Source organism: Nansenia antarctica, assembly GCF_963989245.1.
Source record: "Nansenia antarctica genome assembly, chromosome: 14".
NCBI classification, from domain to species: Eukaryota; Metazoa; Chordata; class Actinopteri; order Argentiniformes; family Microstomatidae; genus Nansenia; species Nansenia antarctica.
In genome coordinates, this window is record NC_137684.1 from 29,173,356 (window position 1) to 29,192,623 (window position 19,268).

General features: G+C 45.2%; 1 protein-coding gene across 1 annotated transcript in view; it reads left to right on the forward strand.

Moving 5' to 3' along the window:
- Window positions 1-18,944, forward strand: part of kcnq1.1 (potassium voltage-gated channel, KQT-like subfamily, member 1.1) — a gene marked incomplete at both ends in the record, with an annotated part of 33,498 nt that extends 14,554 nt beyond the window's left edge. The window contains 12 exons of the mRNA XM_080544768.1: window positions 855-995; window positions 1,434-1,544; window positions 2,642-2,737; window positions 3,553-3,669; window positions 4,162-4,303; window positions 6,013-6,066; window positions 6,836-6,980; window positions 13,924-13,999; window positions 15,947-16,041; window positions 16,279-16,325; window positions 16,953-17,014; window positions 18,738-18,944. Coding sequence (XP_080400894.1) covers window positions 855-995; window positions 1,434-1,544; window positions 2,642-2,737; window positions 3,553-3,669; window positions 4,162-4,303; window positions 6,013-6,066; window positions 6,836-6,980; window positions 13,924-13,999; window positions 15,947-16,041; window positions 16,279-16,325; window positions 16,953-17,014; window positions 18,738-18,944 — 1,293 coding nt within the window. The remainder of the gene's footprint in view (window positions 1-854; window positions 996-1,433; window positions 1,545-2,641; window positions 2,738-3,552; window positions 3,670-4,161; window positions 4,304-6,012; window positions 6,067-6,835; window positions 6,981-13,923; window positions 14,000-15,946; window positions 16,042-16,278; window positions 16,326-16,952; window positions 17,015-18,737) is intronic.
- Between the last annotated feature and the right edge of the window lie 324 nt (window positions 18,945-19,268).

Below are 19,268 nucleotides of genomic sequence, written 5' to 3' on the forward strand. Positions count from 1 at the left end.
CGGCAAGGTAGGAGGGGGCCAGATTGTTGATGGACGTGCACATGCACACACATGCACACACATGCACACGGATACAGACACAGACACACTCACACGCACACATACGCATTACAAAAAGAATGTGTGAATTTTGCTCAGATTGCCTGGATTGCTTGCAACAGCAGGGTTGTTTTTGTGTTGTTTTTTTATTTTTTATTACAGATCGATATGCTTTAACCAGGGTTCCCACAGGTCCTTGAAATCCTTGAAAGTTTGTGAATTTGAGAAAAGAAAATCAAGGTCTTAAAAGTTTGTGAAAATAGATTGTGTGATTGAATTCCCCTCTCTCTCTCTTTCCCCCCCAAAAAACTTACTTAGCTCGTCAACTTGTAAATAAGTCTGTATTGCTTAACTTTACACATATTTCACAATATCTTGTTTTGCTGTGCTGTGGTAGAGAAGGCAAGAGACCATCTAGTGTTCACACATTCAAGCCTCTCTTTTTAATTGTTGTGTGTGCCGTGTTGGGTCGGTCCTTGAATTTGAGGGAATTGTTTGAAGTCCTTGAAAGGTGCTTGAAGTTGATGTTTCAGAAGGTGTGGGAACCCTGCATACGCATTATAAAAATAATGTGTGAATTTTGCTCAGATCGCCTGGATTGCTGCAACAGCAGGGTTGTTTTTGTGTCGTTGTTTGAGGGTTAGGGTCAGATCGATATGCTTTAACATCAGACACTGTGTGTGTGTGTGTGTGTAGGAGCTGATCACCACCCTGTACATGTGTGTGTATATAATGTGTGTGTGTGTGTATATAATGTGTGTGTGTGTGTGTGTGTGTGTGTGTGTGTGTGTGTGTGTGTGTGTGTGTGTGTGTAGGAGCTGATCACCACCCTGTACATCGGGTTCCTGGGCCTCATCTTCTCCTCCTACTTTGTGTACCTGGCAGAGAAGGACGCGGTGGACGCCAACGGGGTCACTGAGTTCGGCAGCTACGCCGACGCCCTGTGGTGGGGGGTGGTAAGAATGTGTGTGTGTGTGTGTGTGTGTGTGCGTGTGTGTGTGTGTGTGTGTGTGTGTGCGTGCGTGCGTGTGTGTGTGTGTGTGTGTGCGCGTGTGCGAGTGTGTTTGTGTGTGCCTGCGTGCGTGTGCGTGTGTGTGTATGATTACTTTTTATGTGTTGTTGTGGCTGACCTATGTTCTCTGGGGGGTATTCCATCAACGTCCAGGCTTATTTTTGTCTCTCGTGAGACTTATCAAAATAAGCCTGGATTTTCCTTTAGCGACGTTGATGGAATACCCCCCCTGTGTGCCTACACTCGAAACAAATAACACTGCAGCCTGTGAGGCTTTTTTAATATCTCTCAGGCAGACAGTTGAGATGTGACAGTTGAGATGTGACAGTTGAGATGTGGTTGAGCTCACGTCTTGAGGACTTCTCTCTCTCTGCTCTGACAGGTGACAGTCACAACAATAGGCTACGGAGACAAGGTACCTCAGACCTGGATCGGCAAGACCATCGCGTCGTGTTTCTCAGTGTTCGCCATCTCCTTCTTCGCCCTGCCGGCTGTAAGTGTCAGTAGTGTCAGGTGGATCTGCCAGACAGACAGACAGACAGACTGCCAGATAGCACAATCAAAATGTTTCAACTCACCCTAGAAAGTGTGACCACAACACATAGTGTACAATATGTGACAGCAGCTGGGGAAACCAGGAACAAGTCGGCAACCAATCAAAATGTCGGCAACCAATCAAAAAAAGTCTGAAAAATGTCAATAAATGTCAGCGTTGTTGAAAATCAATGACGTACTCGCTAGTCAAGCCAAAATATTGTAATGGAAAGGCAAGTTTATTTGTATAGCACATTTCATACAACATGGGCAATTCAAAGTGCTTTACATACATTATTAAAATACAGCAAGAGCAGCATAGTAAGAAAATTACAATTACAATGAATAAAAGTAAATAGATAAAACATTTAATAAGACAATAGTAATAAAAAAGACATTGATAGAAGTGTTTGTGTTTAATCATAACTGCTGCAAAACATGAAGGTTTTTAGCTTAGATTTAAATATTTTAAGGGTTTGGGCCTGTTTGATTGTTTCAGGGAGTTTGTTCCAGGAGCATGCAGCAGCGTGACTGAAAGCTGCTGCACCGTGTTTTGTTTTTACTCTTGGAATGATCAGCTGATTAGTCTCAGCTGACCTTAGGGACCTTGCGGGAATATAGGGTGGGAGGAGATCTGATATGAGCAATAATGCAATGGATTCGGTGAGTAATCCCCACTATTCTACACTAACTCCGTTAAAATGTATTTACATTTTTCAGAATAAAAGTCAGGCGGTTGGCGACTTGTTCCCGGTTTCACCAGCTGCTGTCACATATACAGTATATGTCACAATACAACACATATAAGTACACTGTATGTGCCTTTCACAACTAATGGCAGTTGCTTGGACCATCACGTGATGATTCATTCCTTAAATTCAGCAAATCATTCATTCATTTGTTGATCCATTCATTCTTTATTCTTTCTTTCATGTATTCATTCATCCATTTACCTGATCATTCATTCATTCATCCATTCACCTGGTCATTCATTCATCCATTCACCTGGTCATTCATTCGTTCCTAACCCCATGGCGGTGGTGTGTTTGCCTGCAGGGCATCCTGGGATCTGGCTTTGCCCTGAAGGTTCAGCAGAAACAGAGACAGAAGCACTTCAACAGACAGATCCCTGCTGCTGCCATCCTCATCCAGGTCAGACAGGCAGACAGACAGACGGACAGACAGATGGATGGGTGGGCGGACGGGCGGGTGGACGGGCGGACGAACAGGCAGACAGCTAGACAGACAGACAGACGGACGGACAGCTAAACAGACAGACAGACAGACAGACAGGCAGACAGGCAGACAGACAGACAGACAGACAGACAGGCAGGCAGGCAGACAGACAGGCAGGCAGGCAGGCAGGCAGGCAGGCAGAATCCCCTCAATCGGACGGACGGACGGACGAACAGGCAGACAGGCAGACAGACAGACAGACAGACAGACACAGACAGAACCCCTCTCCCCTCAATCAGTCAAATACCATTAAGATCAATTGTACAATATGTAAAGTCTGGGACAGTGTACTGTTGAAAAGATAAAGACATGGGAATTGAGAAACATTAGAGGGCAATTCGCTCGCCTTAACCTGTATATAGGCAATACAAAACATGATAGAATGTTTCTTGTATGTTTCTGTTGTGTGAGCCTCCTCTTCACCCGTGCTCTTCCCTCTCCTTCTCTCTCTCTCTCCCTCTCTCTCCCTCTCCTCTCTCCTCTCCCTCTCTCCTCCCTCTGTCTCTCTCTCTCTCTCTCCCTCTGTCTCTCTCCTCCCTCTCCCTCTCTCTCTCTCCCTCTCCTCTCTCTCTCTCCCTCTCCTCTCTCTCTCTCCTCTCCCTCTCCTTCTCTCTCTCTCTCCCCCCCCCTTCTCTCTCCCTCTCCTCTCTCTCCCTCTCTCCCTCTCCTCTCTCTCCCTCTCTCCCTCTCCTCTCTCTCCCATGCTCTCCCCTCCCCTCCCATGGCCCCAGACCTCCTGGAGGTGCTTTGCGTTGGAGAACCCTGACTCTGCCACCTTCAAGATGTTCGTCAGGAAAAGACTGATGATCCACAGCTCCTCAGTGTCCAGCCCCAAGCCCAAGAAAACGGTCAGCAGCCACACACTCTCTTCCTCCACATCCACATCCACTACACTTTCTAGTTGTGTATCGTTTGTTTAGAGGGGAACTATGCTAATTCGGTTGTGAAGTCTGACGTCACGCGTGACGTTTAGCAATTTCCGGGTCCAAATAAAAAATTCCCCGCACCAGAGTACCAGTGTACTAAAGCGGTAGAATGACAGTTCAATCGTTATTTAGACTCGGATCTATTCATACAACAAGGGACGCAGCACTTTCCCGTTTTTCCCATATTGTCAGCGTCTTTGAGCCTCGGAAAAAAGCGCTATACAAATATAATGAATTGTTATTATTACTGCGGCATTTCGAAGAGAGCGCCTCAGCCAAACGTTGAACCCGGAAACACGTCACGACTTAACAACCGAATAGAATCCCATTGGCTGGGTTCCGTAGTTGGCATGGATACATGTATAGTAGTAGTATGTTATGTATTATCAACGGCTCATCCCCGTGTGTGGACAGGTGAAGATGAGGAGGAAGCTGAAGAGCAGCAGTGAGAAAATCAACGGTCCCATTTCTCCCAACATCCCCAACATCACCTACGACTCTGTGTTCTGCAGCGCCAAAGAGCTGAGCGCCAATTACTACAGCACCGTGGGCGCAGGTGAGGAGGAGTTTGATTGATTGATTGAAAACTTTATTAGAAGATTTGCAGAAGTAGGTACATGAAAGTACATATTACATACAAGGTCAACTAACAGGATAAAAACCCAAGAAAGCCACTGGCTTATTTCAATTGGGGTCCTTGGAGGGGGACGTCTGTCCGATAACTTTCACTGTGTGCTTACCGTATAGGGTCCTGATTCAAAATGGACCCACTTATGTCCTGTACTGTTGTCCCTTTTCTATCTCGAATTATGTCTATTGCCTTACTGTCTTGTGCAATGTCAGGAACCCCAAAGCCACTTGTGTAACGTAGCGTAACAATAAAACTTGACACTGAAACCCCCCAGCACTGCGTCTCCTGAGACACCCGCTTTTCCCCTTTACTGTGTCCCCTATGACTTCTACTGCCCCCCTTGTACTGTCTCTCTGTTCTCCAGTGTCTATATATATTTTAAAAAATTAAACGGTTTCCTTCTATCACTGAGACTGCCAATGGCCCCAGGCCTGAGCTAGATTACTCTTCCTGCTACGACTGGTGGATTGATGATTCACTTGCTTAGTCAAATGTGTTGATTGTAAGTCGCTTTGGAATAAGGCGTCTGCTAAATGCCAAAAATGTAAATGAAATGTAAATGAAACCATCTCCTTGGCTGCTATGTACGAAAATTGGACAGAAGGTGAGATAGCAACCTATGGACAGTCCTGCAACCTAGTGTAGAACCAATGAACTGTCGTGACAAATTGAGGTTCTAGGTCTTTTGATTGTGTTGTGTCATTGAGTGATGCTCTCTCTCTTCTGATCTGACATGTCTGTGGGTTCTTGTCGGTCTCCCTATCGCTCTCTTCTTCTGTCCCCTCTCCTTTTTTTTACCTCCCTCTCTCTCTCTCTCTCTCTCTCCTCTTCACTGTTCCCTGTTTCTGGGTTCTACAGCCGGAAAGGATGTGGAAGGATGTGGTGAGCTGCTGTTAGTGTCCACTTCCTGCACATGTCCTGTTGTCCAATCACTGTCACTGTTACTGTCCACCTGTCCAATCACAAGCACTGTTACTCTCGTCTTGTCCAATCACTGTCACTGTTACTGTCGTCTTGTCCAATCACTGTCACTGTTACTGTCGTCTTGTCCAATCACTATCACTGTTACTGTCGTCTTGTCCAATCACTGTCACTGTTACTGTCGTCTTGTCCTATCACTATCACTGTTACTGTCGTCTTGTCCTATCACTATCACTGTTACTGTCGTCTTGTCCAATCACTATCACTGTTACTGTCGTCTTGTCCTATCACTATCACTGTTACTGTCGTCTTGTCCAATCACTATCACTGTTACTGTCGTCTTGTCCAATCACTATCACTGTTACTGTCTCTGCATCCAATCACTGTCACTGTTACTGTCGTCTTGTCCAATCACTATCACTGTTACTGTCTCTGCATCCAATCACTATCACTGTTACTGTCTCTGCATCCAATCACTAGCACTGTTACTGCCGACTTGTCCAATCACTAGCACTGAACTGAGTTGGCAACTGCACTGTAGATTATTGAGAGACTAAAATGTAGGTTCTACACATTTACTGGCAACAGATGGGGCAGACAGTGGTTATATTATGGGATTATTGGAATTGGAATTCATGTAGCCAGACGGTGTCCTGTAGGCGACATCTCAACATAACACTGTTTCTCTGTCCCCTCTTCCCTCTGTCCCCCAGAACCCCAGCAACCATTCCCTCTGTCCGCATTCCAGTTCTACTCTCCTTCCCCCGGTAACCAACCCAGAAGCTGGATGGAACATCTAACATGTCTTTGTCCTCATATAAATGATATCATCATATATCGTTATATATATATCGTCATATATATCGTCATATATAACTGCCTTCACCAGTTAACCCTCTGCCCCCCCCTCCCCATGTGTCCCCAGCACTACCTTCATTAGGCCCCTATACTTTCTTTTATTTCTTTTTTTGTTTCTTTTTAATATTACTACTCAATCTTTTCAGTTTGTAAAGCGTCTTTGAGTGTCTAGAAAAGCGCTATACAAGTCTAATGTATTATTATTATTATTATTATTATTATTATTATTGTTATTATATTGATTTCTTTTTATTTCAACCAAAATCAGCATGTCTGAGTCTAACATCTTGTGTTGTGTGTGCGTGTGTGCGTGCGTGCTTGTGTGTATGCGTGCCTGCACGTGCATGCCTGTGTGTGTGTGTGTGTGTGTGTGTGTGTGTGCATGCCTGTGTGTGTGTGTGTGTGTTTGCGTGTGCGTGCCTGCGCGTGCATGCCTGTGTGTGTGTGTGTGTGTGTGTGTGTGTGTGTGTGTGTGTATGTGTGCCTGCGCGTGCATGCCTGTGTGTGTGTGTGTGTGTATGTGTGCCTGCGCGTGCATGCCTGTGTGTGCGTGTGTGTGTGTGTGTGTGTGTATGTGTGCCTGCGCGTGCATGCCTGTGTGTGTGTGTGTGTGTGTGTGTGTGTGTGTGTGTGTGTGTGTGTGTGCGTGTGTGTGTGTGTGTGTGTGTGTGTGTGCAGTGAAGAAGAGCTCCAGCCAGTTGGAGGTGCGCACCCCCGGGCCTCTGCAGAGGAACACCAGCCAGTTGGAGGTGCACAGCAGCTTTGCTGAGGACCTGGACCTGGAGGGCCACCCGCAGCTGGCCCCCGTCACACACCCCTCACTGTGAGTCTGCTCTCAAGCCCAATTTATACTTCTGCGTAAAATCTATGCCGTAGCCTGCGTAGGCCCGGAGCCTACGCCGTAGCTTTTCGCGCACCTCTCCAAAAATGTAACTACGCGGCACACCTACGCAGACCGTGAGAACTGTGATTGGTCCGCTTGGTAGCACATGATTCCAACATGATTCCGACTCTCTCGTAGGCCTAAATGCAGAAGCCATGACAGAAATGTAATTTACTTTTTCTGTAATTACTTATTAATAAAGATTTGAAAAATTATGATAACCATCTTATTATCTTAGTTTAATGTCATTTCAATGCATTATAGACATTTTCTTTACAACAAGCATTAACAAAAATGCTATTATGCCGCTATGAGTACACCGTTCCAAAGGAGCGCCCCATGGTCTGGGACAGTGCAGGCCTGTGTGTGTGTGCGTGTGTGTGTGGGGGGGGGGTCTTATTGTTGGTATAGTTGAAAAAAGAGGCTGACCTTGAGGGAGAGTACAGAAAATGACGTAGTTGTCCTTTCAAAAAAAACTCAAGGGACACTATACACACTGGTGTGTGTGTGTGTGTGTGTGTGTGTGTGTGTGTGTGTGTGTGTGTGTGTGTGTGTGTGCGCGTGTGTGTGTGTGTGTGTGTGTGTGTGTAATCACAAACGTCAAGAGAACATGACTGGTAACTGCTGTGGGGTTGCTGGAGAAGAGCATCAGATAAACGACTGGAACGCAGTTTACTGTAAATAGAAGTGCTGTTTAATGGGGCGCACTTCCTGTCTTTTTCGGGGTCCCCTAGTGAGCATCGGGCTAGTGGGGGCAGACTGGACATGGCATGCAGGGATGTCGTTAGCAGGGTCCTCTCTCTCTCTGCATCCCATTGACTACCACTAATCACTTGGAACAAGCAATGCCCCTTAAGCTACGCCCTCTTACTAAAAATAGCATAGCAGGGAACAGGGGAGTTTGTCTATGAGAGGGCATCAAAAATCCTGTAGCCGTGCTTAGTATGAGTATGAGGGGTTTATCCACCATGGTGTGGTTGAATAGTCCCAACCTGATCACTGCTACCATGCTGCCATGGCCGCCTAAATGAATGCCAGTCAATGACATTTGCCTAGAGCCTACATATATCCTTCCGCCACAGAATATAGTCCCATAAACAAAGATCAACCATTGCATTGTAGTTCAGCACAGGTGTTCTTAATCAGATTGATTGCGAGGCGCATTGATACTGGAAATGTGGTCTGAACTGTGGGTTGTTGGGATATTTACCACTGTTGCTAGCCAATCAGAATCCAGTATCCAAACAAGCTGTTGTAGAATATTGTTTTAACCATCGTTTCGAAGCTATACAACATTTGTTTACAATTGTTTTCAAATGGTGGAGTAAAACAACCTTATATGTTGGGTTACGATGGAGTAAGACAGTTCAACTAACCTCCTGATGCTCATGATATAACAGTATATCTTAACTTATTCAAGAATCAATGGTTATATAAATAATTCATTTCAAAGTAAAAAAAAAACATGTATGTACCAAACCCAGATTGTGTCTTTAATGTGAGTGTTTGCTCAGGGGGTCCTGCCCACAGTTTACACAATGCTGTGTATTTCTGACCGTAAGATACATTTCAACCTCACAACAGTTATTTCCTGTTTATATCTCTCTCCTGATTGCAGTGGTGGTAATTTGGTTCCTTTTCTTATCGTGGGAGGTTTTCACAACAAAGATAACTCCTCACATTCTTCTTTTGGATGACTTTAGCACAACGATGATAAGATTACATTTACATTTTTACATTTTTGGCATTTAGCAGACGCCTTATTCCAAAGCGACTTACAATCAATACATTTGACTAAGCAAGTGAATCATCAATCCACCAGTCGTAGCAGGAAGAGTAATCCAGCTCAGGCCCGGGGCCATTGATAGAAGGAAAAACCTTCTTCTATCACCTTCTTCTAAACCTAGACTTTTTAAAAAATATATATATTTATATATAGTATATAGACACTGGAGAAACAGAGAAACAGTACAAGGGGGACAATAGAAGTTTTAGGGGACACAGTAGAGGGGAAAAGCGGGTGTCTTTAGGAGATGCAGTGCTGGGGGGCAGAAGAAGTCTCAGGAGGAGCAGTTAAGGTATAACCTGAATAGATGGGTCTTCAGTCTCAGACGGATGATATTAGGTCAGTGAGGGTTAGGGTTCGGATCTCCCTTCACTCTCAGGTAAATGTGAAGAACGAAAAGGTCGCACTGACTGACAAGGAGACGCGTTTGACATTTTAGCAAGAATGGAGCCACAGAAAAATGCACTTAATGTAGCACACCATAGGGCTAGGAGGAGGAACTACTGGCATCTGACTTTAGATCAGAACAGGTTTATGTCGCAGTTCTTGATTTCACAGTCTGCTATTTTACGTGGCGTTTAAATGACACAGTTAAATGTTAACGGTGTGTTAATTACATGATAATTACTTTGGGGTCTCGTAGAATGGAATTCCTAGAATCACCATCTGCCATCCATTTCAGAGTCAAGTAAACGCCAGTCGAAATATAGGACTGCAAAAGGAAGGAGCGCTACTGAGTGTACGTGGCAGCGATGAGCGCGGTGGTGGGGATGTTTAGCTGGATGAAGGCCACTCTCTAACCGTGAGAGGCTCAGCCGCCCTGAGATCAGAGAGAGGGTGGATCTGTTTGGACAGTGGGTGTTGACATCAGTAATGGCGACCTCTTCCTGTTCCATGTCCTGTCACTTTCATCTCCTCTGGTGTGCCTGCCACGTTGTTGTTACAGCAAACAGCACAGACACACACGAGCGCAGGCACAGCAAGGCACGGCCCTGACAGACAGACAGGCAGACAGACAGGCAGGCAGGCAGGCAGGCAGGCAGACAGGCAGACAGACAGGCAGGCAGGCAGGCAGGCAGGCAGGCAGGCAGGCAGACAGGCTGGCAGGCAGGCAGGCAGACAGGCAGGCAGACAGGCAGACAGACAGGCAGACAGACAGACAGGCAGGCAGACAGACAGGCAGGCAGGCAGACAGGCAGGCAGGCAGGCAGACAGGCAGACAGACAGGCAGGCAGGCAGGCAGACAGACAGGCAGGCAGGCAGGCAGGCAGGCAGACAGGCAGGCAGACAGGCAGGCAGACAGGCAGGCAGGCAGACAGACAGGCAGACAGGCAGACAGACAGGCAGACAGACAGGCAGACAGGCAGGCAGACAGGCAGGCAGACAGGCAGGCAGGCAGACAGGCAGGCAGGCAGATAGACAGACAGACAGGCAGGCAGGCAGGCAGGCAGGCAGACAGACAGGCAGGCAGGCAGATAGACAGACAGGCAGGCAGGCAGGCAGATAGACAGACAGACAGACAGACAGACAGGCAGACAGACAGGCAGATAGACAGGCAGGCAGGCAGGCAGGCAGACAGGCAGACAGGCAGACAGGCAGGCAGGCAGGCAGGCAGACAGGCAGGCAGGCAGGCAGACAGGCAGGCAGACAGACAGACAGACAGACAGACAGACAGACAGACAGACAGACAGACAGACAGGCAGGCAGACAGACAGACATACAGACAGACTCTACCCCTACAGCTAGACCACCAAGAGCGTCGGTCCTCCTGTCGCCTAGGTGTCATTTAATGGGGGTAGAGAGTGAGTGTGAGTGTGTGGAGGGGGGATTCTCTCTCTCTCTCTCTCTCTCTCTCTCTCTCTCTCTCTCTCTCTCTCTCTCTCCCTCTCCCTCCCCCCCATCTCTCTCTCTCTCCATCCCTCTCTCTCTCCCTCCCCCTTCTCTCTCTCTCTCCCTCCCCCCCCCCCCCCTCTCTCTCTCTCTCTCTCTCCCCTCTCTCTCTCTCCCCCCCATCTCTCTCTCTCAATTTCTGTTTGTCCCTATGGTGAGTGTTCCTATCATTCTCCCTCTGCTTTAGTCAGAGTTGCCTGCCACTGGCCCTCTCACTGCTGTCAGAGTAATGAGACCTGACAGACGACAGACTCTCCCTAATGGACGCTAACCACCAGCTAACCACCAGCCACCGCTGAATCTGCTAGGAATCTGGGCCTATTTTTACAATAACACTCAACGTCTGGGGTGGCTGTGGCGCAGGACGTAGAGCCACCGTCTAATGATCACAAGGTTGGCAGATCGGCGGTTCGAGCCCCAGCTGGCCACATGTCGAAGTGTCTTTGGCGGCAAGACACTGAACCCCAAAATTGCTCCCAGTGAGCGGGCCAGCGCCTTGCATGGCAGCTTGCCGCCATTGGTGTGTGAATGTGTGTGTGAATGGGTGAATGAGAGGCTGTTGTAAAGTGCTTTGGAGCAGCAAAAAAGGCGCTATATAAGTGCAGTCCATTTACCAACGTCAGATTCACACAAGGTTCAATCACCACATTTTAGAGGTACATGTAAGACAGACAGTGTAGATACATTGATAATACATAGATAACAACTAGGGCAGTACAGATCCATCAATTAATCAAACATATTAATCAAGTTATGTTTTAGTTTAGCTTTAAATTATTTCTTTTTAATAAATCCGTAAGGTTTAAATCCTGAAGGTTTGGAGGTTGTCGCTTGGCAACTGGAAGCTTCAGCTCCCTCCACAGATGTTCTATAGGATTATGGTCCGTCGACTAGCTAGGCCTCTCCATGACCTTAATGTGCTTCTTCTTCAGCCACACCTGTGTTTCATTGTCTGTATGTTTTGGGTCATTGTTGTGCTGGAAGACCCACACACGACCCATTTCCAGTGCAAATTTACAAAATCAGCAGGGGATCAAATACTTATTTCCCCCACTGTATACTCAGCTAAGGACAAGAAGTTGAAGGTAGAGTGAGTGCCATGTAGGCAAGTAAACAAGAGAGTTGCCCCAAGGAATCTCAGTTCAAGTATTAAGTTCCCTTTTGTCTATGGGAATGGTTGTTCACACCTTTGGTTTGGAGGCCGTCGTTTCATTGTTGGTTTGTAAAGTGCCCTACTACTCCCCCACTCATTGTTTAGGCACCACTTTGGCTTGTTGTCTCGAAATCTCAGTCCACTTAATCAGAATCAGAATCAGAATGACTTTATTCGTCAAGGAGCATAGATAAAATCAAGTAAGATATAAATATGAATGAACGAATATTTACAATATATAGTGTCTATGGGGGCGGGGTAAGAGTCTGTGTCAGTGGGGGTCCCGGGCCTTGTTGGTGAGGCTGACTGCAGATGGAAATAAACTTTTTGGGGGGTGAGAGGTTTTGGTCCTGGTGGACTGCAGCCTCCTGCCAGAGGGGAGTGTTTCAAACAGATTGTGCCCTACCAAACAGATGAATTGCAACGTGATAGAAAAAGACGCAAAAAAGATTAATTCATAGATAAATTAACAACTTTTTAAATCGCCTGACAGCCCTAATAAAGTAATACTTTCGCTTTCATCTTGTTTCAGTTGTTCATTTTATTCTATCTTGTCGCAAGGAGTTTGGCAAATGTAGTTTCAAATGTAGTTGGGTTATGATGTATTATGAACGGTTATGAGCGTACAGTAGCGTAAAATGAACCATTGAGCACTGACAGTAGTCCCTGACTGTAACAGTAATCAACTCTAAATAATATAATTAAACTATATGCCATTTAGCTGACGCTTTTATCAACAGTATAGCCTTCAGGGGTACCACAACAACAACCTGAAAATATCCCTCCATTTTGCCTCAATCTGTTTATATAGGAGAAATGAGGCGGCAGGCATCCATTTGGGCAGCATTTCTACCTGTTGACACACCCTGGCACATAAGATAGAGGATTTATCTTGGGCAATAGAAATCGAGAGATTGTGTCGCACATTACCTGCTGCCAAACGTACGTTGTATGAACTCTGTCGGCTAGACGATAAGAGAGAACCACTTGACTTGTCTTTGACCTGCTTCATCGAAAACCGATTTAGAAATGCAACAATATTGGATTGTGGCCCTGCGTCAGGATGTTACAGGTGAGCTAGAATATAGAGGGCCTGTTTAAATGTTGGGAGGGTGTTGGCCTGTCTGATGTGGTCTACTAATATCTACTGGTCCCAGATTTCTTTTTTATTGTTCACCCCATCCACCTCCGACGTTAAGCACCGACCTTTGTCGTGCACTGCAGCCATTTGGTGACAGTTTTTCGTCACCCTACACCAGTTATACTGTAGAGAAAGCTGTTTGGTGCTACTGTATATAGCAGGCTTCTGAATGTGTCAACACAATAGTCTGATACGAAGGGATTCTCTCTCTCTACACGGACACAGTCCCTCCCTTAATGGCATCCGAAAATAAACTTAAGTTGATAAAAAGGGAAGATTTTCCTGAATTGTGTTCAAGTATTGACTTTAGTCATAGGGTGTTATGAATACCCCTGTGGAGGCTGGTGGAGGTAGAAATCAGAGGATGAGCTCATTGCAATGCATGGGAATAAGCCTTAATAAACTGTTTGAAACCATTCCTCATTCAGTTCCATGCATTACAATGAGACCGTCCTCCTCCGACGTAAGTAAGTAAGTAAGTAAGTAAGTAAGTAAGTAAGTAAGTAAGTAAAATGTATTTGTACAGCACCTTTCCCAGACCAAGGGTCACAAAGTGCTTTACATATAGAGAACATAACAAAGAAGAAACACAATAAAACATAATAAAAGAGTGAAAGCCACAGCAGGTTAAAACAGGCAAAACAAGTGAAAATAAGAACAAGTAACAGACAACAGGTGTACAACAACATCAACAGGACACAGAAAGACAGGCCCTTGGGGCTTTCCAAAAGCCTGTCTATACAAGACAGTCTTTAGCTGTTTTTTAAAAGCCTCGACCAAGCTAAGGATGTCTACCTCCACCAGCCTTCCCTGGAGTACCCCAGCTATCCCCTGCCTTAGCAAAGACGAGAGGCCCTCAGTCTGTCCATCGTGATAAGGCCTTGTGTCACTCATCCAGCTCTCTCTCTCACAGGTTTACAGACGCACACAGGAAGGCCATCCGAGTGATCCAGCGGTTGCGCTACTTCATCGCAAAGAAGAAATTCCAGGTGGGTCAAGTCGGTTTTTTAGTCGTGCTAATATTTTACAGTTCAGTACACTTCACTGTATTCGTGACGTTAGAATTATAAGGTTCTATCTCCATTTTTGTCCAAATTTAGTTTTTTTTACATAATCTGATCCATTATGTGTTTATTAATGCCTCTGTGGTGTTATTTTTTAAATGTTGACATTTTTGAGTTAGTAATTCATAAAATACAAAGGTTCCATCTCACAAAACATAATGGAATGTAAAAACGTTGACGCTCAATATCTCTGAACAGCCCTAAACGGAGATAGAACCATATCATTCTAAGCTCACGTATTGTCTTCACTGGCAGATTAGGCTGTGTGTTACTAATACTAAGACACACTCATCTTCTATTCTCATCCGTCAAGTTATATACGCTGCGAGCTAGGCTAGGTTAGGGTGTTCTAGTTCTCTCCACCATCTCCTTGACCTTTCCGAGTCTCGGTACACAGTACGTATACGCTGTTTCGTCAGCTTGAATTTGGACTGGGACTGATGTCACGATGATGGTGTTTACCCTCCTGTTAATGGGCTGGTGATCCTCGTGTCGGTGTGAATGTTTGCGTTTCGAGGCGGGCCCCCGCCTTGATCAAGTCACACCGGTTGTCTGAGCGGCGAACGCAAACAAACGCCAGACAATGGAGGGCCTCTTCTCCCCGACTCTGAGCAGACGCAAGTGCTGTGATTGTGTGTTTGCTCTGGTGTCTGGCTTAAGCATGAGTGTGTCTGTGTGTGTGTGTCTGTCTGTGTGTGTGTGTGTTTGTGTGTGTGTTTGTGTGTGTGTGTGTGTGTGTGTGTGTGTGTGTGTGTGTGTCTGTGTGTGTGTGTGTGTGTGTGTGTGTGTGTGTGTGTGTGTCTGTGTGTGTGTGTGTGTGTTTGTGTGTGTATGTACTGTATGATTCATTTTGCTGTGTTGACTATGCTGTCTGAGTCAGGCATAGGGCTTTCACACCGCCAACACTCTGTGCGTCGGTTCCCGAACCTAATCCTGAGCCGGCCGCCGCGTTCAGGACAAAAATGAATTGTTTCGGAACCTGAAAGGTTTGTTCTCAGCGGGAACCAGAAACTAAAACCGTGAAAACGTCGTCAGTGGGTGTGTCATATGACACATTCTACACAAAAATGTCACAACAAGATGGCGATTACTATTTTGTATGAAACAAAACAAAAAACACTTTCTAAACACTTTCTCTTACTAGCCAGCTACTCGTTACTAGAATAGAAGGTGTGAAGTTTGCGTTTGCACGTGTGGGTGTGTTTGTTTACATTTTGTCTCCTTCCTTCGGTTGTGAAGATGAGCGAGAGAGTAAGAAGGAAGGAGACAAAATGTAAACAAACACACACTACACACACACATGTTTTGTTTCATACAAAATAGTGTTTATTTCAGATACTGCAGTGGAAGATATTATCCTAATTTCCAGTGAAGCCGCCATCTTGTTGTGACATTTTCCCCTTCGTCACCCAACGTGATGACGTTGATGGTTCTGCTTAAACAGGGTTCCCGCGCTAATTTTAAAAAGCCTTAAAGTCTAAAATCCAGCAATCCAATTTATAAGGCCTAAAAAGGTCACAAATTTCAGTTATTCTGTCTAAAAATGAGGTGCTAGGTCTTAAAAATTAGATCCTGCAAGGAAATCAGTCCAAGCACATCTATTTATGCGGAAATGAATCAAGCTGGAACCAAAAAAATGCTAATTCTATTCAAAGAGGTCTAAAAACGGTCTAAAAAGGTATTGAATTTGACTTGTTGAAACGTGTAGGAACCCTGTTAAACTGGTATGAACGCGGACTGGTTCGCCAGAAAGCACCAAGGTTCTGAGGTTCCAGAATGGGAACCGGAACAGGCACGGAGCCTTGATGGTGTGAAAGCCCTAGCAGTCAGACAGTTGAGCTGTTTCCCTGTTTGTGTGACTGTATTTTGCAGCAAGCCCGAAAGCCTTATGATGTCAGGGACGTCATCGAGCAGTACTCCCAGGGACACCTCAACCTCATGGTGCGCATCAAAGAGCTGCAGCGGAGGTGGGCTTTCTTCAATATTAGATTAGATTAGACTCATTTACCACTGTACAGGGTTACAGGGTGTACAACCCCCTTCCTCTCATGGTAAATTGCTTCCATATTAGTCCCTGACTAACTGGCTGAATTCATGTTTGATGCTTGGTGCTTGACTTGGTGCTTGACTTGGTGCTTGACTTGGAGCTTGACTTGGTGCTTGACTACGTAACGTATTCTGTATAAAAAATAATTCTCTTCTAGGCTGGATCAGTCTCTGGGGAAGCTGACCCTGTTCCAGACCAGCCCAGGTAGAGAGTCACACTGTTATTCTCCATGACGTTCATTGTAGGAAGATTACTCAAATACTGTTATTACATCAGAGTGGGGAATTGATATGAAGATGAAGAGTCATTTAAAGCAGTGTTGTAGTCTACGTGATACGCAGGACTACGCCGTATACCCACTAGGAAAGGCCAAGGATTTCCATATACCCACTTAACAATGTGTGAGGATACGTAACGGCGTTTTGTGACAGAACTTTCACACTTTCATTCATAAAATTCACCCCGTCTGTGTTACGAAGCACTTGAATTTTGGACCATTGGGACTGACTATAGCGTCATATACCATCAATGGGGGGAAATGCGACATGAAATATGTCAAAATGCAGCACTACCATGCACAGATCAGCCTTATAACATGTAATGTTATATACAGTATATAAAACGTTAGACCGGGAGAGCAGATGTATTTTTATGGCGTTCCGAAATGAACGATATGAGGCTGGGAGGGAGAAATCACAGTATACCCACTAGAAAACACTAGACTACACCACTGATCTAAAGGGGTCTTCCAGGAAACAAACTGCAGTAGGGCTTCTGGTGTTGTTTAGGTAACGACGTCTTTATTACCTGGACTGTTTGTTTTCTCTCCAGAGCGCGGCAAAGACAAGGGGACCAGCACCATCGGCTCCAGACTGCAGAGAATGGAGGAGAAGGTCAGAGTTCAGCTTACTGCCCCCGGACTAAGAACAATCTCACTTCATGCATATGTTACGGTACATGTGGGAAAACTAGGGTTAGGGTTAGGTGCTAGGGTGCTATGGTTAAGGTTAGGGTTATGGGTAGGGTTAGGATTATGGTTTGGGTAAGACATGCCAGCATGTACCAAGTCGACGTAGCACCTAACCCTAACCCTAGTTTTCCCACATGTACCGTATTCCCACATGTACCGTAACACATACATACATACATACAAGCATACCTGTACTTTAGCCACTTTACTATATTATACTGAGTCAATTACCACTATTGCACTATTGTCGTTGTTCATATTGTATTCCACCCCTGTACATTGAACCGCACATTTCAAATCTTTTATCTAGTATTTTTGTATATATAGTTATTTTTTCCCTAATCTTGTCGTATTATATTGTTATTTATTGTTTTTGTTTGCTATGCACCGTGGATGAGAGGGAAAAGCAATTTCAGCCCTCTGTATGTCTGTATGTCTGTACATATATTGGATTGACAATAAAGCTGACTTTGACGATAATAATAATAATAATAATAATAATAATACATTAGACTTTTATAGCGCTTTTCTAGACACTCAAAGACGCTTTACAAACTGAAAAGATCGAGTAGTAATAATAAAAAGAAACAATAAATAAATAAAAGAAAGAAAGTATAGGGGTCTAATTAAGGTAGTGCTGGGGACACATGGGAAGGGGAGGGGGAGAGGGTTAACTGGTGAAGGCGAGCTTGAAGAGGTGGGTTTTGAGGGCCTGTTTAAATGTTGGGAGGGTGTTGGCCTGTCTGATGTGGTCTACTAATATCTACTAGTCCCAGATTTTTTTTTAATTGTTCACCCCATCCACCTCCGACGTTAAGCACCAACCTTCGTCATGCACTGCAGCCATTTGGTGACAGAGTTTTTAGTCACCCTACACCAGTTATACTGTAGAGAAAGCTGTTTGGTGCTACTGTATATAGCAGCCTTCTGAATGTGTCAACACAATAGTCTGATATGAAGGGATTCTCTCTCTCTACACGGACAAAGTCCCTCCCTTAATGGCATCCAAAAATAAACTTAAGTTGATAAAAAGGGACGATTTTCAATTACCTTTCAAGTTCTATTTGTTTTGGTTTTCATTAAAAAAACCTTTGATCGTTTGGTGAACGACAACAGTGGCGTGGCTTGTTTCTACATCGGGGGATTAATCGTTTGGCTGGAAATAAGGGAGTGTGAGTAGTGTGTGATTGTATTTTATTCTCTGTGGAGACCTTTCAAGAAACTGAAATGTTTTGTGTTTACAGTGTAGCTGTTAAAGTCTAGACTTTGACTTTTTAAAATATGATTTATTTAAGCAATATCACACGAGAGGGAGTGCTGTTATACTGAATATCAGCACGTATATTCAGTATAACAGCACGACCTCAAGTGTGATATTGCTTTTATACAACAGTTCTTATTTTGGCTCCGCCAACAAAAAATAGTTCTGCAACTGAACTTCAACTGGACTGTTGCCTAGTAACCCGAACACAAACATCCGCAGGCTAGCTACTTTGTATTAACGGTCATTTAATAGAACACCTGTGCGGTGGAATGATACATATACGATTGCACTATGACATCATATGCTTTTTATTAATGCAGCTGTCTGTCATCATGAAGTTCATTCATCTGCACTGTTGGTCTACCTACTCCTGTGTTTACAGGTGACCCACATGGACCAGACGCTCAGCCGCATCTCAGAGTCCCTCACCCGTATGCTGGGTTGTCAAGAGGAGGGGGGGGGAGGAGGCAGGGCGAGGCAACAGCGGAGGGGGAGCAGTGTCCCCAGCCAGGACAGTCTGCCCAGCTACGAACAGCTCCACACCCCACACTCCCCCAACTCCCCTCTCAGCCAGGACGAGAGATCCTGAAGTGGAACAATGCCAACGACCATCACCCCCCTTCCCCCTCTCCTCTCCACCGTCTACCCCCCTCTCAGCTCCACTCTCAACCAGGACGAGAGCCCCTGAAGTGGATCAATACCTACTACCATCCCTTGCTATCTTCTCTTTATTCCAGTCAATTGTACACGACGTTGTCAATTGTCCGTAACATGTTCTATTCACACAAACCCCAATCAGATAACACCAAATCATGTATACTCTCTCCCCATGACATGTAAAAGGGAAATATTGAGTGTCAAATTATTATCTACAAGATTAAATGCGTAATATTATGTTTACTAGCCCTGAAGC